The 27,839-nt window shown below is 40.7% G+C and overlaps 1 protein-coding gene across 2 annotated transcripts; it reads left to right on the forward strand.

Annotated features, from left to right (window-relative positions):
* On the forward strand, nucleotides 1-27,839 carry LOC139147578 (uncharacterized). 2 transcript variants are annotated; one of them, XM_070718706.1, is made up of 15 exons: nucleotides 130-421; nucleotides 948-1,170; nucleotides 2,814-2,956; nucleotides 3,374-3,605; nucleotides 4,309-4,451; nucleotides 4,653-5,061; nucleotides 5,422-5,592; nucleotides 6,220-6,404; nucleotides 6,694-6,859; nucleotides 7,308-7,419; nucleotides 7,773-7,938; nucleotides 8,204-8,351; nucleotides 9,119-9,284; nucleotides 9,978-10,168; nucleotides 10,695-11,170. In XM_070718706.1, the coding sequence occupies exons 1-15, from the start codon at nucleotides 227-229 to the stop codon at nucleotides 10,727-10,729; spliced, it is 2,685 nt and encodes an 894-aa protein (XP_070574807.1). In that variant the 5' UTR covers nucleotides 130-226; the 3' UTR covers nucleotides 10,730-11,170. The 2 variants fall into 2 exon arrangements, with proteins under 2 accessions (XP_070574808.1, XP_070574807.1); XM_070718707.1 differs by lacking the exons at nucleotides 2,814-2,956; nucleotides 3,374-3,605; nucleotides 4,309-4,451; ... (8 more) ...; nucleotides 9,978-10,168; nucleotides 10,695-11,170 and adding exons at nucleotides 17,091-17,233; nucleotides 17,600-17,831; nucleotides 18,145-18,393; ... (7 more) ...; nucleotides 25,732-25,922; nucleotides 26,717-27,839 and having other exon boundaries at nucleotides 1-421.

A 27,839-nucleotide genomic window follows, 5' to 3' on the forward strand; every position in this document is an offset into this window, starting at 1 on the left:
TCAGGGGTAAAACTGTGTGACAAAGCGTCTATCCTTTCTTTGCAAATTTGCATGACGTAATTCTGATTCAAATAAGAGGGCTATGACCGATAATTAGCCCTTGACAAAGTATATAAAAAGACCTGCCCCGCACCGTAGATGCAGAAGTTGTTTTCCGAAAAAACTTTGAAGGACAGCAGCAGACGCAGTGGTTTTGACACTGGCAGTACAGTCGCAAGATCAAAGAATGAACGCACATCGTTTGGCGATCTTGGCCCTTTTGATAGGTGCATGCAGCGGACAGACACTACAAGGGTACATGACGACCAAATCCCCGTGGAACGGCGTTTTCGACGGGGAACTCGTGATCCCAATCACGGAAAAAGTTAGCGGTGGTTGGTACGTGCAAGTGAGGTTTTCTGCAGCGGTCACAGGAATAGAGGTAATATTCTTTTCCAATCTCAGTCCGTGGCGGCCATGATAACGTTTGTCTGCCTCCCTTCTCAGTGCTTGTGGTGTATAATATCTTGGTTTGATGTGTTGGTTGTAAAAAATTAGCGAATAAGTGCTCTAAGATATAATGCGCCTTTTGGGGATATTCGGACCCTCACATTCTTACAAAAGTTTTGGGTTTACCATTTTGCATGGTTCACTTTGAAGCTCTTGGGGTGGCTAAAGTTTCCGCCAGCTAATTTTTATGAAAATCGAAAATTTAATTTCGCTCACAGAGTTAACACAGGGATGGTAGCCACTCTGAATTTCGTACATAGGTAAAGTCGAGGTAAATTTATCCCATGCCACGCTGACCCCCGGTTTTTACTCTTGATTTTGAAAAAGAATAGTTTTAACGAGGAAAGTTTACAATGATAAGCAAAAGTTCAAGTCTTTCGATTTCCAGGCGCATATACTATACCTTTATTTAAAAGAAAAACTTTCTATCTCCTTCTTCCTTCCAATTACCATTGAAGATATGGCTAGCCGACGTAGAAAACGTGAGCCCGGACAATAAAGTGTACACGTTAAAGAACAAGTCTTGGAATCCCAAACTGGAAGCTGGGACGACTTTGACGATGTCATTCAGGGGCACCATCGATGGCGTTGAGTCACCGACAGCCACCGTGGTTCTATTCGGGTCGGGCCCGCCACCAGAAGGGAACACCCTAGCTCCACCTCCAACGCTTGGACAGTCGGGTAAGTTCACACAAACTCGGCAGCCATCTTCTTCTGTGTGGCGCGACGCGCGGAGTTTTTCTCGGGGCTCGGGATTGCTTCGGTCTGGAATGAAATGTTTTCGCTTGAAGATTTGAGCTGCAGTCGACTTGCATAACGGGGGCTATGACCTGGATGATATGCATTCACCAGACAATTGCGAAAGACCACAAGTTGTAAATTATGGTCTCTGTCTGTCTGTCTGTCTGTCTGTCTGTCTGTCTGTCTGTCTGTCTGTCTCTCTGTCTGTCTATCTGTCTGTTTGTCTTTGCCCTTCTCTTTCCATGCATATCATGCATTCAAACCATCCACAATTTTATTCAGTGAATGCGAAAAAGCGTTGTCAAAAGTTTCCTTGAGAAAAGTCTGAGTAACGGTTCGAAAAACTTTTTAATTGCGCCTGTGTTTTCTCGTGTGTTTTATCTTCTATCAACGGCAAAAAATCAAACTACTGGTCTCGCTATTCGAAAACTGGTTAGTACTCAATACAATCTATAGCTGATTTACCAAAAATTGCAATTCGATGGGATCTTAAGGACTTTCCGACCTTGTCACGGAGATTATGCTATGAACAACTGCTCTTTGTAAACTCCAAACTCTGAGACTGTGTGAGCCGCAACGCTACAAAGGGATGGTTTGTTTTTAGAATATGAACAGAATAGTTTAGGCTGTTTGGTCCCCGCACATGGTGACAGCATGATTGGCTTTGTCTGCGCGACATAAATTAACTATCTGTTGGCAAAAACTGCTCTTTTCAACGCATTTGTAGTGATTGGACACTAACAAACTGCAAAAGAAGAATCAAGCAGCGAGGTCATTTAGTCAATTCTACAAACCTCGCTGGCCAAATTTATCGTGAGGAACAAAACAGCTTTAATTACTCCGCGTATATGAAATTGTCCCCGGCGCTTTAATTCAAATTCATGCTCTAATCAGGGTGCAAATCCCAGTCATTAGCAAGCTCAGAGTCCGAATGAAGTGGCATCGTAATTGGCTGTGTTTGATTGTGCAAAGAGCTGAATAGCACATCGCATGACTGGGACGTCAAAGGGTAGCGGTTGCTACCAGTATCATTAGCACCACGGCATCAGTCGCATGGAGTTACCTCCATACTCCTAGCACGGTCCCGGCCCTTTTGTGGAGGGACCGTGATCCTTGCCAGAAAAAGGGATAGGGAATAGTATAAATCGAACTACTTTGTCCTGCATGAAAAGCGATGTTGCACTCTGTGACGCGGCGTTTCGTTAGACCATAGACAGTAGAGAAACAGTATGGTTAGACCGAAATTTTCCAAATGGAGAGCAACAACATGTCATATTACGTGGGTATACCATTATGCCCTATCTTTAAAAGCTTTGCATATTCCCTTCTTTCAGACTGACCGCTTTCAATTTCCTATTTTCAAATAGTCTAGTGAACGGTATTATGGTACACATCTACGTTCCACCATTTTATTGCTCAATCGCGACGGCTTCCAAAATATTCCGCTCCCTCCTTTACCGAGATTTGTTCAGTGTTGATTTTTAAGTAAAGAGGGGAAGACACACAAAAAGTAAATCACGAGATGCCTGACCAGTTAAAGATAGGCGATCACAACAGTCTTGCGCCCTCTCTCCTAACTGCAGGTGCTGAACTTGAGGGCGAGCTACGGGTCGAAGAGACATGGCCGGGTGGCTTCCAAGGGTTCCTTGAGGTATACATACCGCAGCGCATTACTGGTGGTTGGACTATGAAGGTGACGTTTTCAAAGCGGGTGAAAAACTTGGAGGTAGGTTTGAAGATCATATGCAGATGCAGACAGCAGGTTGTCTGGTTAATTCGGAACACTGTCTTAAGTAGAAAGCACCTCGGAGGACAGATATCGGTCTTCTTTTCTGATTTACCACCTGTGGGGCTCATTTTAAAGCTCTTGGAGTATTACAGGAAAATGTTCACCGTCTCATGGCAGTTCTTTCGAAAATCGTTTTGCTGTAACAATATGGTCACGAATCACATTCCAAAACAATTGACTTTTAATCAAAATTGAAATTATTAATCAGAATTGTGATCACAAATCGCATCTCTTTACCTCAACAATGTGGTTGGCAGAGGTATTTTATGACATCTTTAAGTATTTGTAACCATGGCGACAGGGAATTTGTTGTTATTCCGGACAATCCTTCATTCTGTTTTACTGTCTCAACAGATCTGGGACGCTGAAATTGATTCGATTGTCCGCAAGAGGGAGTATACATTTGTGAACAAGCAATGGAATGCAGAGCTTGCTCAGGGTACTACACTGTCTATGGCCATCGTCGGACAGCTCTATGGTGGACGAGCGCCCTCAGCGATTATTACTCTCCACCCGGCCACCCTTCATCCGTTTGTGCCGACAACTCCAGGGCCAACAGAGGGACCTATGACCACACTTATATCTGGTAAAGCCAAAGAAAAAAGATTATCATAAAGCGATTATGATTGTTACTTGTTCCATTACCTTTCTCAACACTAGAGATCGTGAATTTTATTCCCCTTGTTGTCATTGCTTTCCGGTCAATATTCTTGACACACTTCAGTTTTCCTAATCATTGTTCTTTTCGCTCTATTTCCCTTATTCTTTGATAATTACGAATCGTACCTCTAAATTATCATCAGTAAAGATAGATGTTTGTCTGTCTTGGTATGTCTGTAATTTTTTCTGGTTTTCGCCTGTATACAGTGTACTCCAGTACAGTATACTATGTACAGTGTTTCTCAGTCTGCAATCTGTTATGTCAATCTGACTGTCTCGTACCCTTCAAACTTTAGTATCCCAACTGTGTATTGTTTTGCCTGTCTGCTTGCCTGCATGCTTGCCTGCCTGTCTGTCTATACTTTCTGTCTATCTTCCTGCCTGCCGGCCGATTGTCAATTGTTTTCTCCTTCTTCGCAAACCACATCAATTAGTACCTCCTGTGAAATAATTAAGAGGGAGAAGAGTTTGAACAATATCACTGTCTGAGGGTTAGTTTCAGCGTTGTCTTGCATCTAAGTTGTTTCTGGTAAATTCAGTTATCGACTGACATCCATGAAAGCTACCTAGCGTCTTGACATTTTGTCACCGTGTCTGAACTGGCCTCCCTGTTTCGATTTCATGAACAGGTGCTGAACTTGAGGGCGTTTTGAAAATCACTGAATCAAGGCCAAATGGATTCGAGGGTATCCTGGAGGTTTACGTACCGCAGCGCGTCACTCGCGGCTGGACCATGGAAGTGAAGTTCTCCAAAAGAGTGAAAAATTTACAGGTACTCGTAAAGTTTTCTAGGATTTAGGAGTGCAAATCACTAGGCTGCAAGGCTAGATGAGCTTAACGTAATTCCGAAACAATATTCTTCTCCGAGTCGAGTTTCATCCTTTTATTTCCAATATTTGCAAATTTACAGAAATACATGGATTTTGGTTTTTTATAATACTAGATCCGTTGTCGCTTATCTATTTTCCAATAGATTTGGGATGCCGACGTCATATCCAATTACCGTAATAAAGATTATTCACTTCAAAACAAAGCCTGGAATGCCGAGCTCGCCCAAGGAAGTACCCTATCCATGTCCATCGTTGGAGAAATTATCAGTGGGAGACCACCTACAGCGGAAGTGACTCTGTATCCGAACGCGATGTACCCGTACGAGCCCATGGGGACGACTGCACTACCACCGGCAACAACAGACTCAGCTGCCACTGAGCGACCCGTGACGGTGTCAAAGAAACCGGTAACCGAAGCATCCACAGATGGAAGGCAAGCCTCGTCTACGTTGAACCCTCCTGAGCCATCCACAGGTGGCAGGCAGGCCTCGTCTACGTTGAACCCTCCTGAACCCTCTGAGACAACCAGACAACCGTCACCGACAGATCCAGGTATTATTATTAAGTCATGTCAACGCTGCCTCCATTCAGAAGCAATTTTCTGTAATTTCGGGGAAAAATCATAGAAGGCACTTTTTGTTGGTTTACTTAGTACTTAATTCACCTCACTTTTGCGCTTAAATGTTCTCATCCTCATATCTGTCAGTAGAAAGATAGACAAACATAGTGCTCTCAACCACCACCCGCTGTCTCGCAATCCCCTATCTGTCTGACTGTAAGCTCTCTTCTCTCTCTCTCTCTCTCTCTCTCTCTCTCTCTCTCTCTCTCTCTCTCTCTCTCTCTCTCTCTCTCTCTCTCTCTCTCCCTTTGAATTGAGACAACTCACTTGAAGCATCATTATTCATTTCACAGGAACAATAGGGCCATATGACTACAACGAAGTTCTGAACAAATCTATCCTATTCTATGAAGCTCAGCGTTCAGGAAAATTGCCTCCGAACAATCGGATCAGCTGGCGTTCAGATTCCACTCTCAGCGATTTTGGACCAAACGGCGAAGACCTTACCGGTGGATGGTTCGATGGTGAGAACAGCGAAATTTTTTTTTTTGAATACCCTTTTCGATTTTTTAAGCTCCCAGTCCGTCATATGCATATGACAAAGAGCTTCATCAGAGAAGAGGAAAATCCGCTGTCTGTGTGTGTGTGTCTGTCTGTCTGTCTGTCTGTCTGTCCGTATGTATGTATGTATGTATGTATGTATGTATGTATGTATGTATGTATGTATGTATGTATGTATGTATGTATGTATGTATGTATGTATGTATGTATGTATGTATGTATGTGTGTATGTGTGTATGTATGTATGTATGTATGTATGTGTGTTTGTATGTATGTATGTATGTATGTATGTATGTATGTATGTATGTATGTATGTATGTATGTATGTATGTATGTATGTATGTATGTATGTATGTATGTATGTATAGTGTATCTACATTCGCTGCTTATATCACTTTGATTTTAGTGTGGAGATGTGTTATGGAGTGAAAAGCCCCCGTTGTTGAAAGCGCAAGTCCCAAAATATGCAAATGGTTGCATGTCTCTACGGTCCACATTTTCTTTCAGCGATCTTTTAAAATTTGCAATAACTGTTGTAGTTTTTAATTGTATGTATTTGATTTCAAAGCGTAATTCCATTATTCTTCCAGCCGGTGACTTTGTCAAATTTGGTCTGCCCATGGCCTGGAGCGCCACCAATCTGGCCTGGGGTCTCATACAGTATCGCGAAGCCTATCTAGAGGCCGGTCAACTTTCATACATGTTGGATTGCCTCCGATGGGCCACTGACTACTTCCTGAAGTGCCACACCGACGAAAACACTTTCTACGCACAGGTAAAGTTGCCCAGTTTAGAACATCTCATTCATTGCAAGATAATGATGAAGTTTTTCAATATCTTAGCATAATTCGGGGCATACATTACTTGTAACTATGAAAGACAAGTGTAAGTCTATGCGTATCATATATGAACATTATTTTATAGGTTTTCAATATATTAGGCCAATTCTTTCTGAGAGATCGTGTGCATATTAAAAGATGTTATAAGTCTTGACCACACACATGAATAGAATAGATCTACACATGAAAAGTAGTCAATACTCATATTTACTGATTGATATTCAGGTTGGTGACGGAGATATTGACCACGCCTACTGGGGTCGCCCTGAAGACTTGCCAGCAACCATGTCCCGCCCTGCGTTCAGTGTCACGTCGTCTAAACCTGGATCAGATGTCGCCGGACAAACCGCTGCGGCGCTAGCAGCCTCGTCCTTGGCTTTTGTCGAAACAGGTAACTTGTGACCGTTTTCCGCATCACTTCGACGGGGAAGATGTGTGCGAAATTCGCAACGCCGATGGTAAATCTGCCTCGCAAGGGTTTGTCGTCGGGTAACCTACAGAGACCGACACGGGTGGACTGCCAAAAGCAGAACAGGCCTTCTTGTGACTTTGTACATCGACCCTTGAAGTTGCTACCGAATAAGTCGATTATACATATGTCAGATTTCAGGGGACGAATGCACATGTAGGCCTACTACGCTTACAGCAACAAAAAATTTCGATTAATTCCTCTTAAGAAATTGACACACAGGCATGGATAGCAATGAAAGCTCTTATTCGGACGAAAATGAAAACCGAAGAAAACATCAATCCTAACACTTGCCTGTCAATAGAGGAACATATGAAATCATATACAGTTAGGTTTCTTACAGTTAATTCCCTACCATCTTTCAAAACAGATCCACTGTACGCTGTAAAACTTCTGGAGAACGCCGTCAGTCTGTTCCAGTTTGCGGACAATTTCCGTGGGAAGTACAGTGACAGCATTCCGGAAGCCAGAAATTTCTACCAGTAAGTGTACATAAGATAATTTAATCCTTCCACGGACCAGCCAAGACTACATTTTGCACATCGGACGTTAGAGGGCGTTTCGCAATGACGGGTCTTCGATGAAGTTTTATCACCTAGCTGTGTTTCGTTTCCCATAAAAGCCCTAACATCGCCTAATCACGGCATGATCCGACAACAGAAACAGGCAGAAACGTAATAATAATTGCAGGCCAGTCTTTCACATCATAACTGTTTTAAATGATTAGTAATTTTATCTGCAATATGACTGACAATGTGGAAAGAGCTTATCAGGAAGTAGCGATTACCTGAGAAAACTCAAGTTCTCAAAGTGATTCTTGGATCATTGTTTCTAGATCTTACAGTGGTTATGGTGATGAATTGGCACTTGCAGCAACGTGGCTTTACCTTGCCACCGACGAAGTTAACTACCTCAATAAGGCTAAACAATTCTACGGGGAATTCGGACTTGGTGGTACACCCTGGGCATACAGTTGGGATGATAATACGGCCGCCGTGCAGGTAAAGAATTCACCAATATGAATGAGAGAGAGAGAGAGAGAGAGAGAGAGAGAGAGAGAGAGAGAGAGAGAGAGAGAGAGAACAATAACTTCAATTGGAACAAAAAAGACGGTAAAGATCGCAAATTAAATTTAAACACTACCATACGTAAAACAGGAACTTGCCTAAATGAAACTTGGACACAGGCGTTTTACGTTTTCAGTAAATACGTCTGTTTACTACATTTTCCCATACGTTACCGGGTTTTTTGTTGTCTTGATTTCAGCTTCTGCTCCATATAGCTACGAACGGCGACGCTGCATATGGCCAAGCAGTCTCTTCTTTCTTGAACGGCTGGTTTCCGAACGGGAACGTACATTACACGCCAAAGGGGCTGGCATGGCGGGACCAATGGGGATCGCTTCGATACTCTGGTATGTCACGTGATCCCTATATCTCGCGCAAGTGTGATGAGAGCCCATCTTCATATCTTCCAACAAATTTCAGGCGCTTTCTTGTTTCCTTTTGTCCGAGTTCTTTATTGTCATCAAAAATTCCTTCATTTTTGAGTATTTCGGTTATTGACTTAAACATTTTATTCAGCATATAACACTTGACAAAGGTGTCCTGGTACAGTACGTTCGAAGTCAGCAAATGCAAAACAGCCGTTTAGCTTGAAAATATAGGTATTGTGACTTTAACCCCAAAACAGTCACAAACTACCAGACGACAAGTGGAGAGTAAATAGGAACTGTAGTCGAAATATAACGTACGTGAGCCATGAGGTTTAGGCCACGATACCATAGCCTGCGGTGAATTAGATCAACATTTCAGGTTCTGATCATTTTATGTGCTTGCCGACATTTTTGTCTTGTTTGTGAAACAAAAACTCCTGAAATCATATGTCTAGATACCGAGTGCTGATGACAAGTTCATGTGCAACCTGTATTTGTGCAATGTCTGCGTATATTTTGACCAGAATTCCTCTGTCAACCATGATAGTGTTGCACATTTTGCACAATGTGTTACGCTTTTGAACACAATTTTGGGAGAGAAAGGAACTATTTGTTTTACAGAACAAAACTTGTAACATTACAGAAATTGTCATTTTAATACTAGTATTCAAAATTTTTATGAGAAATACCACACGTACATTACATGTCAACTTGAATCTAACTATCGCCTCATTGTCCACATTCAGCAAATGCCGCTTTCCTGGCGCTGGTGGCAGCAGACCAAGGGATCTCGCCCCAACAGTCACGTGAGTTCGCCCGATCTCAGATTCACTACATGCTCGGCGATGCTGGAAGGAGTTTCGTCGTCGGCTTTGGAGAAAATCCACCTCAGAGACCACATCATTCATCCAGGTACAAGGAGTAACCTCTCTTTTACCTATATATTTTGCAAATATCTGCAAACACATTCCAAACGGACCAGCAAAGTTGTTCACACCAGAATGTGAGGTACCCTCCTGTATACGATATATGCTCTCAGGTAGAATGCGCCTCGGGGACATATATTCGGACTTGCAAACTTTTACAATATTCTTTTGGCCTACCAGTGTCACTTTGAAGCTTTAACCGATTAGTTTTGTGAAAATTAGGAATTTATTTTCTCCAATAGAGATCAGGCAGGGATGGCGGCCATTTTTAATTTCAATTATCGGTACAGATTGGGTAATTTGTTTCTCTAGAATCAAAAGTTGCGTGGTGACGCCGGCCCCTTGGAATAGAGGGTCTGATGATAAAAACAATCAAATACTATTGCCTACGTAAAATTTTCTGTGCGTGTTTTTTAACCGCTCACCTTTAAAAAAATTGACTGGACGCAAAACGAAGAATGCGGTCACTCTGGCCAAATTTTGTTTGAGTTTTTAGCATAAAACGTTATTATTTCAGAGCGAGATATTTGGACAAGTTCAATTTTATCATGAAGGATATGAATCATTCTGTTGATAAATTGTCGCTATTCTGATTTCAAAAATGACAACTAAGCTTAAATATTGCTTTTTATTTTGTATGCCTGTTTGTTGAATATATGCGTTTTTTTGGCATTTGCAGTTCTTGCAGGGACGTCCCCGCACCATGTAATTGGGACGACTTCAACTCACCCGACCCCAATCCACAAGTGTTGTATGGCGCCCTCGTCGGCGGTCCGGACAGAAACGACAACTACAACGACGTGAGAAGTGACTACGTCTCCAATGAAGTGGCTTGTGACTACAACGCTGGATTCCAATCGGCCGTGGCCGGTGAGTCATTTATCATATGATTCCTTCTTGTGTTCCAAATCTTAATGTGTTTGGTTGTGTGTGGTGTATTGATATGTTTCCGTGTCCAATTGGTTGGATGGAATAGGAAACTTGAAAATTATTGAGACTTTTTTGGCGGGAAGCGGTCTCTCTGATTGATGTACAGCACTAGCCGTATCGAACAAATATTATAGCATAGGTAATCAGTATAGCTATGCTTTCTTATTACAATAATCTGAATATCAAGATATTAAAATAATAAAAACATTTTTATTGCAACTCCGTAGTCCATCAGATAGAAATAAGTCGCATTAACGAATTTCCAGGCCTGATGAAGGACATTAAGTATTGAAATCATACTGTTCACATTTCAGCCATCATAACAGAGTCATAAAAGTATTCTATCAATCCAGACAGAAGTAACAAATGATCAGAATTGTGACTCTTTTGGCGCCAATAAATTTCTATGTTCTGTCACTGAGAGTTCGTCAATATTTTATGTTTTTGTCCTTCTCTTTCGTTGCAGGGCTGAAAAATCTTCAGATAGCCGTAAAACGATGATTTCCAGTGCGTCCACTAGATTCCACGAGCCTATCGTTCACGTCTGTCGGCGATGAACCATTTTCGAACAGAAAGATGCAGCTCTGTCTGAGAAATGTCCCGGTTATGCAAAAATAGAGACTTCTAATTTTTTTTAGACACTGAAGTCAGATTACCATTTTTGTATATTCTTTCCTGGCAGCCTGTATTTACACATCGATCTAATTCTTTACTTTTTTGTATAATCAAAGTGAAACCGATCAAAGTCAAATACTTTCCGCCAAAAGCTGTAGGTTATCTCGACACGTCAGTGTATGTATTACTTCACAATGTACGCGTATCCTTGGAGCGCGTCACTCACCATTTGAACTTGCCATAACTCGCCACTTGTGGTGTTTTTATCACTTATTGTAGCAGTACTCCACCGTGGCTATAACAAATAAAGTTTTTAGAAAAAAAAGATTCACTCTCTCTGTCCCAATCACTTGAACTTTGATAGAGAACTTTTGCCACAAACAATTGCAACACAAGCTCTGCCGCCTATTGATTGAAGAAATGGTCGCTAATGAACACTGATGGTGTACGTTGTCGCTGAAAGAATTACATGTTCAATATATTACTGTAAATACAGGCCTTGACACCACAAACACAGCTCCAACTAAAGGTCGTGTTTAAAAGTCCAAAATCTGGAATTAGATCACGTGTTATGTATGTATATATATATATATATATATATATATATATATATATATATATATATATATATATATATATATATATATATATAACACAACAAAATGGCCAAAACCCCTGTACGCGTACCTCATAACACAAAAACAAAATACTGCAACACTTCATCAATGAAACAAATAAAGAGGAATGCCTTGATTGCATACAAGTCCAGAGTATTAACCTAATATGTGAATGGGTGAAGTCCTAAGTATCAGAAAATACATTCATCGAAAGTGAAAAGTCATGCATCCTTGTTCTTTGTTGTCGCAGCTTATGAGTGGGTGTATTCTGAAATACTGATTCTTATCATTCGTAATCAGTCCGTGAATATACAAAGGGGACCGGAAGGTGAACCACAAGCATCGCTGACGTTGGCTGGTCATACTTGTTGTAGACTCACACACATCTCAAACTTCTTCGGTCATTTTAGTGCACTCTCGAGCTCTCGTCCAGTGTATCTTCGAGGCATGACGTTAGCACCACAATAATAGACAGGTTTGGCTACACGTTTTACGTGAACGTGAACGCGTAATGTCACGAATTTCTGCGATGATGTCATGGACTTGTGCGTACGTTCTCCACGTGCACGGAGCCGGCGTCGCGTATTTACGTGGAGACAGCTTTTTTAACGTAATTTGTAAGCGTGTAAATTTATTCTTATCTTTAGGTATCAAAACATGATATAAACTGTGAATCATTCATGCACATTGTTAGTTGGATATATGAAAGTGACATCCTCAAAGATATTCACGTATTTTCGTTATTTTTTATGTGCAATTTCTTCGTCGATTCGCGGAATACCGGATAACCATTGAGCTATCCCTGTGATGCGGAAACAGACTACGCGGACCCAAGCCGAGCCGAATCATTTCTTCTTTCGCGTGCCACGGGAACGGGTGGCGTAACGCGTAACCAAACGGATTTTTGCACGCGAAAGTTTACGCCAACGCCAACGTGAATTCTACGCGTTCACGTTCACGTTAAACGTGTAGCCAAACCTGTCTAATAATGCAATATTGCCCACCTCGGACGTCCGTGTCTGCTACCCGCCCTGTCTCTCTCGATCATGGTTCACCTCCATACGTTTAAGTGCGTCTTCGAGATGCTTCGCTACGTAAAACCATAGAGTCGATGGTGCTGCTAGTTCATCTGAACTTCATCCGGTTCTGCCATCTCTTGTTCTTGTCTCCCATTGACTATACTACCACATCTCAGTATCATATATTCATGCTGCTTAGCTACCCGGATTCTCCACAAATTTGTCACGCCCGTAGTTAGGGGAATACGAGTTCAGGTACAAGTGTGGATGGTATTGCTTTCAGTAACTGAAGCTGACACACCAAGTTGTTGATTGTAGCACCACTTTAAATCTTTATTACGAGATGGCAAACGTAACGTTCCACGTCTCAAATCTAAGTCTGTATGTGTCATCAGTGTACATTCTCCACGTTAGGGACACTTCGAGATAAAATGCCTACAAGACAGGGTGTTACGTTTGTAGGGGTAGCATACGACTACCCTTTGGTCTGGTTTGGGATTGGTTTAAATTAAAACACCATCGTGACTTTTCTCGTAAATGCACAAGATAACATCGTTTAACCGTCCATCGCTCGAGCACTTTTGATCTAAATGATCGACCCATAGTGCTGTATTTGGTGAACGACAAAAATTTGACGCCAATGGCAAAGCCTAATACCCATGAACACAGAATTTTTAGCACCTTGTCTGTGCCCTAGACTGCCACTGAGTATACAGAAAATGCTTGTTGGAATTTGGAGAGCGTCACACGCGATATTTTCGCTATGTGCGCGGACCACTGGTCAAACGTACTATTTATTGCAGCACGGTAAGCAACCTGAGAAGTCCAACCCTGTTTCTGTTTTCTCACCTTTGGCATCAATATAATATGATAACACATCGACCAATCGCATACGTGGAAACAATTAACCAATTAACCAATAGAAAATATGGGATCATGCATAAATATGTCAGAAATAATTACCTCTCTTAAAGTTCCTGTAGAGTCTGAGATGAAGTAAATAAAATATACGAAGCTTATCGAGGAGTTCAACTTTACAAAACGTAATAAGACATCTGAATAGTCGAGCCGAATAAGCAGAATGTGAACGAATAATGTCAATACAGTGATACGTAACCATACCTTCATTCTATTTTCATGCATCTGCTATCATAAGATGCGGCGAAGATAAAATGTAAAAAGATCTAAAATCGACGCAAAGGCTGACTTCGTTTCGTGCCAGTGGGCACTTCAAGTTGACTGTAAGACCTGCTATATGCATTTCCCATTTTCAAAAAAATTATCCGAATATTTGTGAAAATTCCTCCGTCTAGACAATGTCGATGCTATGCTGGATATTTTCTCTTTTTTTACAAAGGGGTTTTAACAAATATCTATTCTTTGATATATTGGACCACAGTCTATCTGTGGATAGAGGGACTGTGATTGGACTAAAGTCTTGACAACAGACCTGGCACTGTTGAGGTTAGATGCCATCTGCATATGCCAAATACCGAGTAAACAAACATACTTGAGATGATTCTGAGACCAAAGAGAACAACCGACGAAAGGAAGCCTCAAAATTTGACTGGCCCTTGTGATGACGTCATACAACTCTATATAGTATACGCACTGAGAGGGTATTCCATCGCGGCTGATCGATGCATTTCACTTCAGACTTGAGGGGTTAAAGTTTGTGACAAAGCGTCCACCCTTTCGTTGCAAATTTGCATAACGTAATTATGATTCAAATAAGAGGGCGATGGCCGATCTTCATACAAAGTATATAAAAGGGCCTGCACCGCACTGTATTATGCAGAAGTTGTTTTCCGAGAAAAGTTTGAAGGACGGAAGCAGACGCATTGGTTTTGACACTGGCATTACAGTCGCAAGATCAAAGAATGAACGCGCATCGTTTGGCGATCTTGGCCCTTTTGATGGGCGCATGCAGAGGACAGACGCTGCAAGGGTACATGACGACCCACGGGGCTTTCGCCGGGGAACTCGTGGTCCCAATCACAGAAGAAGTTACCGGTGGTTGGTACGTGCAAGTGAGGTTTTCTGCAGCGGTCACAGGAATAGAGGTAATCTTCTTTTGCTATCTCACTCTTTGGCGCCCATGATAACGTTTGTCTGCGTCCCTTCTCAGTGATTGTGTAAACTGCCTTGGTTTGCTATGTTTGGTTGTATATGCTAGAAAGACACACGCGCCTACGGACAGATATTCGGGCTCTCACACCTTTACACTACATTTTGGCTAACCACTTGTTTTGGGCTTATTTTGAAGCTCTTTGGGTAAGTGAAGTTTCAACCGCCTAAATTTTATGAAAATCGAATCTTTAATTTTGCCCATTGAGTGAACACAGGGATGTCAGCCATTTTGAATTTCAAATATGGGTAAATTTAAGGTAAAGTTGTTTCCATGGTATTTAATTTTACTCTTGATAATTAACGTTAAGGGAAGTTTAACCAAAAGTTCAACTCTTTCGATTTGGAGGCGCGTACTACCTGAATTTAAAAGAAAAACTTTAATTTTTCGCTATTTTCCTTCAAATTACCATCGAAGATATGGCTTGCAGACGTAGAAAACGTGAGTCAGGACAATAAAGTGTACACGTTAAAGAACAAGTCTTGGAATCCCACACTGCAAGCTGGGACGACTTTGACGATGTCATTTATAGGAACCATCGATGGCGTTGAGTCCCCGACAGCTACCGTGGTCCTAATCGTTTCGGAACCGTCAACAGAAGGGACTGGGAACACCCTCGCTCCACCTTCAACGCTTGGACAATCGGGTAAGTTCACACAAACTCGACAGTATTCTTCTGCAGTGGCGCGAGGCGAAGAGTTTTCCCTTGGGTTCGGGATGGACTTTGTCAGAAATGAAATGAAATGTTTTCGCTCGTGGATTTAAGGTGCAACCAGCTGGCATAACAACGACCTAGAGAAGCTAACCAAGATTAATAGTATAGTAACGTATCTTGTTGATTTGTTAATGAATTTACTGTAGTGAAATTTATGTTCAAAAAAGAAAACAGAGTAATTAATGATTTTATTGGTCGCTTGTGAGAGTTTTCTCGATTTACTCATTAGATTGCCTTTTTTGCTTAACTTATACTGAAAGTAGACCTTATCTGTTTTTTAAGGTAAAATTTTGTAATTCAGGTGAAGCTAAGTTTTTTGACAATGTGTTTAGCTTTTTAAAATTCAAATTACTTAAACTGTGAAAGTAGTATACTGTGATTTGGAATTAGTGTTTTTTTTTCTCGTGTACTAATTTTGGAAAGAAAGTAAACATAGTTATTAACATGTTAGAACAATCAAGATGGAAATTAACGAGTTGATGTTGTTGTTACTTTAACACAGAAATACTAATAAAGTCATTGACCAAAAAATCTTGTAGTTAAAAAAATAAATTGAAATACTTAAGAGATGGTATGACCTGGCTGCCGTGCATTCACCTAACAATTGAGAAAACACCAGAGGGGATAAATTTTTCTTCTCTCCTTCTCTGGCCGTCTGTCGGTGTCTGTCAGTGTATACTTCGTCTGTCCAAGTCCGTCTCTCTCCGTATTCCGTATCAGTCTCTTTAACCCATCTCTTGCCCCTTCCCCTCGTCCATGCATAAGCTTATGATTCATTCCAAACCATCCACAATTTTTATTCAGAGAATACGAAAAAGCATTAGCTAAGTTTCATTGAGGAAAGTCAGAACAAAGGTTCGAAAAAATTTCATTTTTTAAAATTGTGCCTTTAGCTGTTTTATCGGTATTTTATCTTCTACGAATAAAAAAATCAAACCACATTGTCTGGTTACCAATCAGTGCAATATATCGCTGAGTTGCCCCTAGATTGTAATCCGATGGGATGTTGACGACCTTCCGACCTTATCACGGAGATTTGGCTATGGACAACGGCTCTTTGTAAACTTCAAATTCTGAAACTATGTCAGCCAAACATCTGAAAGAGACGGTGTCACTGTGATGTAATTAAATCTATTGAGGAAAAAGAATAACTCAGTCACGTTGCCTTTAGACTGTTTATCAACACTACAAAAGCGATGGTTGGTTTAAGAATCTTAACAGAATAGTTTAAACTGTTCAGTCACTGCACGTGGTGATAGCATTATATGCTTTGTCTGTGCGATATAAATCACCTACATGTTTGCAAAAACTGCTCTTTTCAACACAATTGTGTTGAAAAGAGGGGGATAGGCAATAGTGTAAATCAAAAGACTATGCCCTGTACATGACAAGCGATGCTGCACTCTGTGACGCGATTCGTTGGACAGAAACTTTCTAACCGGAGAGCAACGACGCGTCATACAAAGTGGGTATACCGTTATGCCCTGTGTTTTTTGGCGTATCCTTTTTTTCAAGACTTACCGCTTCCAATTTCTTACTTTCAAATGGTCCAGTGAACGGTTTTATGCTACACCTCCACGTTTATTTACCATTCTAGGAATTGCAAAATCGCAACGCCTTGCAAAATATTCTGTTCCCTCCTTTACTGAGTAGTTCAGTGTTTGTTTTTAAGTAGAGCGGGGAAGACACACACAAAAAGTAAATCACGAGATGCTTCAGTTAAAGATAGGCGATCACAACAGTCTTGCGCCCTCTCTCCTAACTGCAGGTGCTGAACTTGAGGGCGAGCTACGTGTCGAAGAGACATGGCCGGGTGGCTTCCAAGGGTTCCTTGAGGTAGACATTTCTCGGCACGTTACTGGTGGTTGGACTATGAAGGTGACGTTTTCAAAGCGGGTGAAAAACTTAGAGGTAGGTTTGAAGGTCAAATACAGACAGCAGGTTGTCTGTTTCCGAGCAATTTCTCAAGATAGAATGCACCTCGTGGGACTCTCAAATTTTAGTCTTGAAAATGTTCACCGTTTTACTTTTTAGAAAATGGCCATGCTGTATGTTTAAGAAGCACACTCCATACCAGCGATGAGGTTTTTATGACAATGTAATTATAAATCAGAATATGTGACGACAAATCGCGTCTCTTACCTCAACATGGTGATTTAATTGGCAGAGTTATTTTATTACACATTCCCGACATAAGCATTTGTAACAGAGACCATGGCGACAGGGACTTTGTTGTTCTTCCGGACAATCCTTCAATTTATTTTATTGCCTCAACAGATCTGGGACGCAGAAATTGATTCGATTGTCAACAAAAGGGAATATGCATTTGTGAACAAGCAATGGAATGCAGAGCTTGCTCAGGGAACTACACTGTCTATGGTCATCGTCGGACAGCTCTACGGTGGACGAGCGCCCTCAGCGATCGTTACTCTCCACCCGGCCACCCTCCATCCTTTAGTGCCGACTTCTCCAGGGCCAACAGAGGAACATATGACCACACTTGTGTCTGGTAAGACTTAAAGAAGAAAAGATGCTCATATAACGTTACGATGTTACCTTTTTCATTACCTTTCTCGACATTAAGATCGTGATTTTATTCTCCATATTTTCATCGTTTTCAACTTACCGCCAATATTCAATGATTCGTAACACGCTTCAGTTTCCCTCAGCTCTGCTAGTCATCGTTCGTCCTCGCTCTATTTCCCCGCTTCTTATAATTGAAGAGACTTGTTTGTCTGTTTTCGTTTGTCCGTAACTTTCTCCCGTTTTTGCCTGACTGTCTCGTACCATTTATGTAGCCCTATTCTGCATGTCCATCGTAGGAAAAATTATCAGTGGGAAACCACCCACAGCGGATGTGACCCTGTATCCGAACACGATACACTCGTATGAGCCCATAGAGGCGACAGCAGTGCCACAGGCAACAACACACTCAGTTGCTACTGAGCGACCTGTAACGATGCCACAAAAACCGGTAGCTGCGCCATCCACAGACGGCATGCAGACCTTGTCTACATTGAACCCTTTTGAACCCTCGGAGACAACCGGGGAACCGGCACCGACAGATCCAGGTATTATTAACCGACAAGTCTTTTCAGCGCTACCTCCGGTCAAAAACATTTTTTTTCAGTAATTTCGAAAAAACCCTACAGATCACTTTTTGTTGATTACTGAGTTCAACTTACTTTCATTGGCACTTTCAATGTTCTCATCTTTCTGTCTTTCTAAAGAAAGATAGAAAAAGATGGTTCTCTCACCCACCACCCGCTCTGTGTCACAAGCTCTCGTCTGTCTGTCTGACTGTATTCTCTCTCTCTCTCTCTCTCTCTCTCTCTCTCTCTCTCTCTCTCTCTCTCTCTCTCTCTCTCTCTCTCTCTCTCTCTGAATTGAGATAACTCACTTGAAGCACCATTATTCATTTCACAGGAACGATAGGGCCATATGACTACAACGAAGTTTTGAACAAATCTATCTTATTCTATGAAGCTCAGCGTTCGGGAAAATTGCCTCCGAACAATCGGATCAGCTGGCGTTCAGATTCCACTCTCAGCGATTTTGGACCAAACGGCGAAGACCTTACCGGTGGATGGTTTGATGGTGAGGAGAAAAAAATTAATTGTTATGAGTAGATTTTTTCGTTTTTTAGCTCCCAGTCTGTCATATGATGCACATGACGACAAGCTTTCATCAGATCAGAGGAAAAGCCAGTGTCTGTCTGTCTCTGTATGTATGTATGTATGTATGTATGTATGTATGTATGTATGTATGTATGTATGTATGTATGTATGTATGTATGTATGTATGTACGTACGTAGGTAGGTAGGTAGGTAGGTAGGTAGGTAGGTAGGTAGGTAGGTAGGTAGGTAGGTAGGTAGGAAGGTAGGTAGGTAGGTAGGTAGGTAGGTAGGTAGGTAGGTAGGTAGGTAGGCAGGCCTATGTATGTATGTATGTGCATTGTATGTATATGTATGTATGTATGTATGTATGTATGTATGTATGTATGTATGTATGTATGTATGTATGTATGTATGTATGTATGTATGTATGTATGTATGTATGTATGTATGTATGTATTGTGTGCATAGAGTATTACATTCGCTGCTTATATCACTTTGATTTATGTTCATATTTTCTTTTAATGATATTTTAAACTTTGCAATAACAGTTGTAGTTTTTTATTATATGTATTTGGTTTCAAAGTATAATTCTATTATTCTTCCAGCCGGTGACTTTGTCAAATTTGGTCTGCCCATGGCCTGGAGCGCCACCAATCTGGCCTGGGGTCTCATACAGTATCGCGAAGCCTACCTAGAGGCCGGTCAGCTTTCGTACATGCTGGATTGCCTCCGATGGGCCACTGACTACTTCCTGGTATGCCACACCGACGAAAACACTTTCTACGCTCAGGTAAAGTTGCCGAGCTTATAACATCACATATATCGCAAGATGATGATAAGGATTTTAAATATTACAGCAGTATTTGAGGTATGCGTAATTTTAATGGATTGTTTTATACAAGTCAGTGTGTATCATATATCAGAATTATTTTTATAGGCTTTCAATGAATTTGACCAATACTTTACTGGGATATTTAATATGTGCACATTAAAAGAAGAAATACATCTTCGCTGCATAAGTAATCTAGATTTAAACATGAAAATTTGCTTCCTGTATGACAAGTCAAAAAATTGGTATATCATTATTTTAGTCGATAGACATGTTTATTGATTGACATATAGGTTGGTAACGGAGATATTGACCACGCCTACTGGGGTCGCCCTGAAGACTTGCCAGCAAGCATGCCCCGCCCTGCGTTCAGTGTCACGTCGTCTAAGCCTGGATCAGATGTCGCCGGACAAACCGCTGCGGCGCTAGCAGCCTCGTCCTTGGCTTTTGCCGAAACAGGTAACTTGTGACCGTTTTCCACATCACTTCGTGTGCGACATTTGCAACTCAGACGGTAACTCTCCCTTGAAAGGGTTTGTCGTCGGGTAACTTAGATAGCCGACACTAGTGGACCCCCCTCTCCGCCCGCATAAGCAGAACAGGCCTTCTTGTAACTTTGTACACCCGCCCATGAAGTTTCTACCGATTAAGTCGAGTACACATATGTCAGATTCCAGGATTTGATAGACCAATGCACATGTACTGCGCTCACCGTGACAACAACAAAATTCGGTAATACTCTCATTCAGATTAAAATTAATATCAGAGAAAACATCCTGAACGCTTTCCTGCCTATATTTGAACATGTAAAATCATGTACAGTTAGTTGTCTTACAGCTTCCCAACCATCTATCAAAACAGATCCACTGTACACTGAAAAACTCCTGGAGAACGCCGTCAGTCTGTTCCAATTTGCGGACAATTTCCGTGGGAAATACAGTGACAGCATTCCGGAAGCGAGAAATTTCTACCAGTAAGTGTACACCTTTATGGGGGCCGGGATTATAAAATTATTATTGTGTTTAGTTGTATGTGTTCAAATGATTTTTGTCAAAAGGAATTCGTTTTAAATTAAGTAGCATCGAAACATAAACGATTGAAAATAAGACAAAAGTATTTGAAAAAGCAAAAATTAGGGTTTTTAAAAGAAAAAATCAAACTAAAGAGTTTGGAAATAAAAAAATGTATGTTTTAGTTTTTATTTTGATAAATAAAGCAGGAACATTGTATGTGAAATAAGTTTTCTCGATTTAAGAAACAAAAATGAAGTAAATCAAAATTTAAATGAAAATAAAGTTAAAGTTCAAAACAAGTTAGTTTAAAGCCGGTAAGGGCAAAGTAGATGCCTGGGACAAACAAATGATAGACAGACAGATTACAACATTTAGATATTAGCTGTCAACATCCCCTCCAATTGTGGCAGAGGCACTGTGATCAGAAACAGTCCCTCAATCACTGTTCGTCAGGTTTACCAATCTTTCAGTCGACAAGCCATGAGCAGAGTTTGCACATTGGACGTTAGAGGGCGTTTCACGATTACAGGTGTCAGATATGTTGTATCACCTGACATTATATTCTTTCAAATTTCAAAGCCCTAACATCGCCTAACTTATCACAGCATGATCCGACGATAGAATCAGGCAGAAACTAGCTGCAATAATTGTAGCCCTGGTTGGTCGTGGAGATTGGGCTTCTGTCGTGCGGCTCGCGCCTTACCCTTGGTTGGGGCAAGGCGCAAGCCGCACGACAGAAACCCTAGCCCCACGGCCAATCAAGGCTACAATTATTGCGGCTGGGCAGAAACATAATACATGTAATAATTGTAGGCTAGTCTATCACATCATAATTGCTCTAAATGATCGGATATTTTATCTGCAGTATGAGCGTAACGTTCGGAAAGAACATACAGACGAGCAATTTCTTGAGAATAATGAAGTTTTTGCAAAGTAACACTTGAATCATTGTTTCTAGATCTTACAGTGGTTATGGTGATGAATTAGCACTTGCAGCAACATGGCTTTACCTTGCCACCGACGAAGTTAACTACCTCAATAAGGCTAAACAATTCTACGGGGAATTCGGACTTGGTGGTACACCCTGGGCATACAGTTGGGATGATAATACGGCCGCCGTGCAGGTAAAGAATTCACATATATGAATGAGAGAGAGAGAGAGAGAGAGAGAGAGAGAGAGAGAGAGAGAGAGAGAGAGAGAGACCAAAAATTTCAAAAGGGCGGTAAGGATCGCAAATAAAATTTGAACTTGCCTGGACTTGGACACAGGCGTTTGACGTTAACAGTAAATACGTCCGTTTATTACATTTTCCCATACATTACAGGTTATCTTTTGTTGTCTTGATTTCAGCTTCTGCTTCATGTAGCTACGAACGGCGACGCTGCATATGGCCAGGCGGTCTCTTCTTTCTTGAACGGCTGGTTTCCGAACGGGAACGTACATTACACGCCAAAGGGGCTGGCATGGCGGGCCCAATGGGGATCGCTTCGATACGCTGGTATGTCACGTTATCCTTGTATCTCGCTCAAGTACCGTTGGATCCCATCTTCATATCCTCCAGCAAAGCTCAGATTCTTTCTTGTTTGCTTACGTGTTTACACACGTGAGCATATGTCGCAGCGATGTCTGTCTGTCTGTGTGTCCGTGTGTCTGTCTGTCTGTCTGTCTGTCTGTCTGTCTGTCTGTCTGTCTGTCTGTCTGTCTGTCTGTCTGTCTGTTGGTCCGATATCTCAAAAACGGCTAGTCAGATCAGAATCAAATCTGGTACATATATTCAGTTAGCAAATGGCAAGAACTGATTAGTTTTTGGTGGGTGTGGCTTGAATACTTTTTACTCATTTGCATAATTAATGATTTTAGAAAAAACGGATATACATTAAAAACGACTACACACAATTTGATGAGATTTGCTTCAAATGTTGATCACACCAAGATATATCAGCAGTTGGTATGTATATTGCAGATACTATTATTTAACATTATTGAAAGTCATTCAGCGTTTTAACTTTAACCAATTCCTAATTTGCACTTTTAATGAACTTTGCTAATTAGGGATATATATTTGAATTGACTGGACTGACGTTGATGAAACTTGCTACATGTATTTGGAGCTACTATTATACAACATTATTGAAAGTCAAAAGACATTTTTACTTCAGCCAATTCCTAATTTGCATATTAAATGAATTTTCATAATTAGGGATATTTATCTGAATTGACTCGATCAAAATTGATGAAACTTGCTATGTACATTAAAGACACTATGATACAATATTATTGAAAGTCATTAAGCATTTTCTCTTCAGCCAATTCCTAATTTGCATATTTAATGAACTTTCCTAATTAGAGATATATATCTGAATTGACTTGACCAAAGTTGACAAAACTTGCTACATATATTGCAGATACCATGATACAACATTATTGACAATCATTAAGCACTTTTACTTAAGCCAATTCCTAATATACATATTTAATGAACTTTGCTTATTAGGGATATATACTGGGATTTACTTTATCAAAGTTGGCAAAACATGCTATGTACATTAATGATTATAGTACCTGGTTAAAACAATATCGAAAGTCATTTCACATTTTCATGTCAGCTAATTTATAATTTGCATATCTAATGAGCTTTCACAGCTCGGCATATATGGCTTGAAGGGCTTGGCCAATGGTAATTACACTTGCTATATAAAATGGTGATACAATGACAGCATTCAAAGAACTTTAATATTTTTATTTCGGCTAATTACACTTCATGACCTTTTAGAGTTAATCGGCGGTGATTATTGTTCATTATGTTGATCATAATACTTTCAATGAAGTTGCAAACATGTGGCAAAGGTTAAAATTTACACATAACTGCAATATATAATGAAACACGTGAGCATTTTCAGTTTATATCTGGTCTTCTACATCATGTTCATCAAAAAATTCTACGTATTTTGGTATCTTGGTCATCGACTGGAGAATTTTATTTACCACATGACACTTCGACGAAGGTGTCTTGGTACAGTACGTTCGAATTTAGCGATTTGCAAAACAGTCGTTTAGCTTGAAAATGTTGGTAACGTAATTTTTACCCAAGACAGCCACAAACCACTGGACAGAAGGTGAAGAGTAAATAAGAAACGGAGTCGAAATGAAACGTACGTGAGCAATGGCGTTCAGGCCACGATACCATAGCCTGCGGTGAATTAGCCCAACATGATTGCAGGTTCTGATCAGTGTAGCATTGTATGTGTTTGCTAACATCTTTGTCGTGTCTGTGAAACAAAACCTCCTGAAATCATGTTTAAATGCCGAGTAATCAATTTATCAGGTCCGTGTATTGTGCAGCCTGTATTTGTGCAATGTCCGATGTTGTTATCGATGACTGAGTTTAACTTTTAGTATTGACGTCAATTCTCTGTCAACCATAGTGTTGCACATTTTGCACTATGCATTATGCTTTTCAACACACTTCAGGGAGAGGAAGAAACTCCATTTGTTACAGAACAAAACGTAAAACATTACAGCTAATGTTCTGAAGGTAGTATGCGCCTCGAAAGTGAAATACTTAACTGTTGCTTCAACTTTTCTGAATGAAACTTTCAACCATTCTCTTACCAAATCAGCAATAAAAATCTGGGGCAACGTGCGAAGTTAGGAACCAGCGAAACAAATTTACCCAACATTTTGCGATATTTGAAATTCAAAATGGCCGCCATTCCTGTGTTAACTTTATGGGGGGATTAAATTTTGGATTTTCGAAAAACTAGGATGGCGAAAGACCTTTAAAATGAGCCTCCACAAGTGGTAGATCAGAAAAGAACTGTAGAAATTTGAGAGTCCGACTATCTGTCCCCAAGGCGCGTTCTAGCTAAAAATAGTATTTAAAATTTTAATGACAAATACCTCGCATACACTACATATACAGTTCTTCTTGAATTATCAGTCTAACTATCGCGCCGCCTCCTTGTTGTCCACATTCAGCAAATGCCGCTTTCCTGGCGCTGGTGGCAGCAGACCAAGGGATCTCGCCTCAACAGTCACGTGAGTTCGCCCGCTCTCAGATTCACTACATGCTTGGCGATACTGGAAGGAGTTTCGTCGTCGGCTTTGGAGAAAATCCACCTCAGAGACCACATCATGCATCCAGGTACAAAGGATTGACCAATCGTTTACTTGTCTGGTTTGCAAATACCAGGGAACACATTCTAAACGAACTGGCCAATTTGTTTACAACAGAATATGGAGTTTGCCCCCATGTACAGTATACGATATTTCGTTTCAGGTAGAATGCGCCTCGGGGACAGATATTCGGACTCTCAAATTTTTACAATATTCTTTTGGCCTACCATTTGCGGGCGGGGGCTCATTTCGAAGCTTATGGAGCCGATATATCATCGATTAGTTTTGTGAAAATCGGGAATTTTATTTCCCCAATAGTAAATGGTAAATAGAAGGTAATTTGATTTTGTAGTATCAAAATTTGCACGACGAGCCCCCCCCCCCTCCCCCGCCTCGTAGAAACATACACCCTAGAGGGCCTATTATGGAAACAATCAAGTAATATTGCCTTAGTAAAATTTTCTGTGCATGAATTTGAACGGCTTACCTTTCAAAATTTTGATTGGACACTAAACGAAGAATTCAATTACTCTGGCAACGAAATTTTTTCATAGCTTTGAGCCGAAACTGGAAGATTTCTTAGCGAATATGGGGACAACTTCAATTTTATTATGATTTAATATGCTTCTCGTCAAACTTCTCTTGCAGCTACTGTACTTATCTCATTCAGAATTGTGAAAATGGCAAAGTAAATCTTGAAAGATATGAATAGTTCTTTGAATGAATTTAGCGACTCGCTGCTGTCAAAATTGACAACCAAGCTTAGTCAGTCAAATATCGCTTTTTATTGTGTATGTCGGACTGTTGAATATATGCGTTTTTGGCGTTTACAGTTCTTGCCGGGACAAGCCCGCACCATGTAACTGGGAAGACTACAATTCACAAGACCCCAATCCACAAGTGTTGTATGGCGCCCTCGTCGGCGGTCCGGGCAGAAACGACAACTACAACGACGTGAGAACTGACTACATCGTAAACGAAGTGACTTGTGACTACAACGCTGGATTCCAATCGGCAGTGGCCGGTCAGTTATTAATTATATAATTCCTTCTCGTGTTTCAAATGTGTTTGGTTGTGATTGTGGCATATTGATGTGTAATCGTTGTCCAATTGCTTTGGCGTAATAGGGTAACCCTATTACTCTTTTGAAGTGGTCTCTCTCACTAGCCGTATCAATCAAACAAATATTACAGCAGAGGTAATCAGTGTAGTTCTGCTTTCTTCTTACAAAAATCCGAATATAAAAATATTTAAATAATAAAAAACATTTTGATTGCAACTCCCTGGTCTATCAGATAGAAATAAATCGTGTGAACCAATTTCTGGGAGAGATGAAGGATATTAAAGGGACAAAGTCGGTAATTTTTCATGAATTTTGTTTGATACGAGATACTACTTATATTGTTTGACATGTTGAAAGATACTGAATGAATGGGTGACCATGCATATATTCGACCCCGGTTTTAGACACGATGCATGAAACCATCACGAAAATGAATTAATGGTCATGACCATTAATTCGTTTTCGCGATGGTTTTATTTAATTTGTCTAGTATCTTTCAACATGTCAAACAATATAAGTAGTATCTTGCACCAAACAAAATTAATGAAAAATGGCCGACTTTGTCCCTTTAAGCGTTGAAGGCATACTGTTCACATTTCTGTCATCATAACATGATCTTCAGATAAAAGTTTTCCATCAGACACGACACAAGTGATCAGAATTGTGACTCTTTTGGCGCTAATAAATTTAGAGTAAAATTCTATATATCGCTGACAGTTTGTCAATACTTAATGTTTTTATCTCTTCTGTTGAAGGGCTGAAAAATCTCGAGATAGCCGTGAAACGATGATCTTCGCACCAGTGGATTCCACGAGCCCTCCTTTCATGTCAGTCAGCGATAAGTCATTTTCCGACAGGAAGATGCTTCTCTGTCGAGAAATGTCACGGTTATGCAAAAGTAGAGACTTCTAAATGTTTTGGAGACCCTGAAGTCAGATTTCCATTTTTGTATATTCTTTGTATTTAGACATCGATCTTATTCTTTATTTTTGGTATAATCCAATCGAAACCGAAATATACTTTCCCGCCAAAAGCTGTAGGTTATCTCGACACGTCAGTGTATGAAGTACTTCACACTATACGTGTATCACTGGCATTCGCCACTTGTACAGTAAACACCTATTGCCTGGTCATGAGGGCTATAGCGCCCGTCTATTACCCCGGGGGCCGTGTGTTACCAGAAACACATCGCTATTCCCCGAGGCCGTAGGCCGAGGGGTATATCGATGTGTTTCTGGTAACACTCAGCTACGAGGGGTAGTAGACGAGCGCTATAGCCCGAATAAAGACCAGGCTATAGGTGTTTTATAACACACCACATGCTCATGTTGTATTGTTATATAGTTTTTAATGTGTTTTGATATTTTGCACCGCAACAATCCATTGTGACAAGTTTACTGGGCGATGTTTCCACAGCGGTTTCAGTTGTACGTGGTACCACTTTCTTTCAAAAATATTCTAAGCATACCTAGCGACATCCTTAGTTGCACTTTAATCTTTTCCGTCGATGAGCTGTTCAAGTTCCTACGCTGTTGGAATGTTGGAAAATGTTGGAAAATCTGTTTTAGAGAATGTGTCGTCACCTATCCCGGACGCACATCACGTTCTAGTCACCCGCCATTGTTGCAAAGCTGCAGACGACAACGGTCACGTGACCGGCCACTTTTCCAAATTTGGTCAGAACTATTTCCTTAGGGAAATAGCTGTTCAAAAAATACCCTCTAACGTCACTTTTGTCGATCCTGTGGGGACTAGACGTATCTATTTTCTCGTCACGTGACGTATTCTGGCGAACCGCGACACGGAATGAGCATGTGGCGTGTTATAATAGTTGTTATCACTAATTGCAGTAATAATAAAGTTTTTAGAATAAAGGGA

This window comes from Ptychodera flava, chromosome 13 (assembly GCF_041260155.1).
Source record: "Ptychodera flava strain L36383 chromosome 13, AS_Pfla_20210202, whole genome shotgun sequence".
Classification (NCBI taxonomy): Eukaryota; Metazoa; Hemichordata; class Enteropneusta; family Ptychoderidae; genus Ptychodera; species Ptychodera flava.

Excerpts from the sequence above, each read along its gene's own strand:
- LOC139147578 (XM_070718706.1), top strand. The coding sequence starts at position 227 with ATGAACGCACATCGTTTGGCGATCTTGGCCCTTTTGATAGGTGCATGC. Across the intron at positions 7,420-7,772 it reads GAAGCCAGAAATTTCTACCA|ATCTTACAGTGGTTATGGTG; the intron begins GTAAGTGTACAT and ends CATTGTTTCTAG. Across the intron at positions 9,285-9,977 it reads AGACCACATCATTCATCCAG|TTCTTGCAGGGACGTCCCCG; the intron begins GTACAAGGAGTA and ends TGGCATTTGCAG.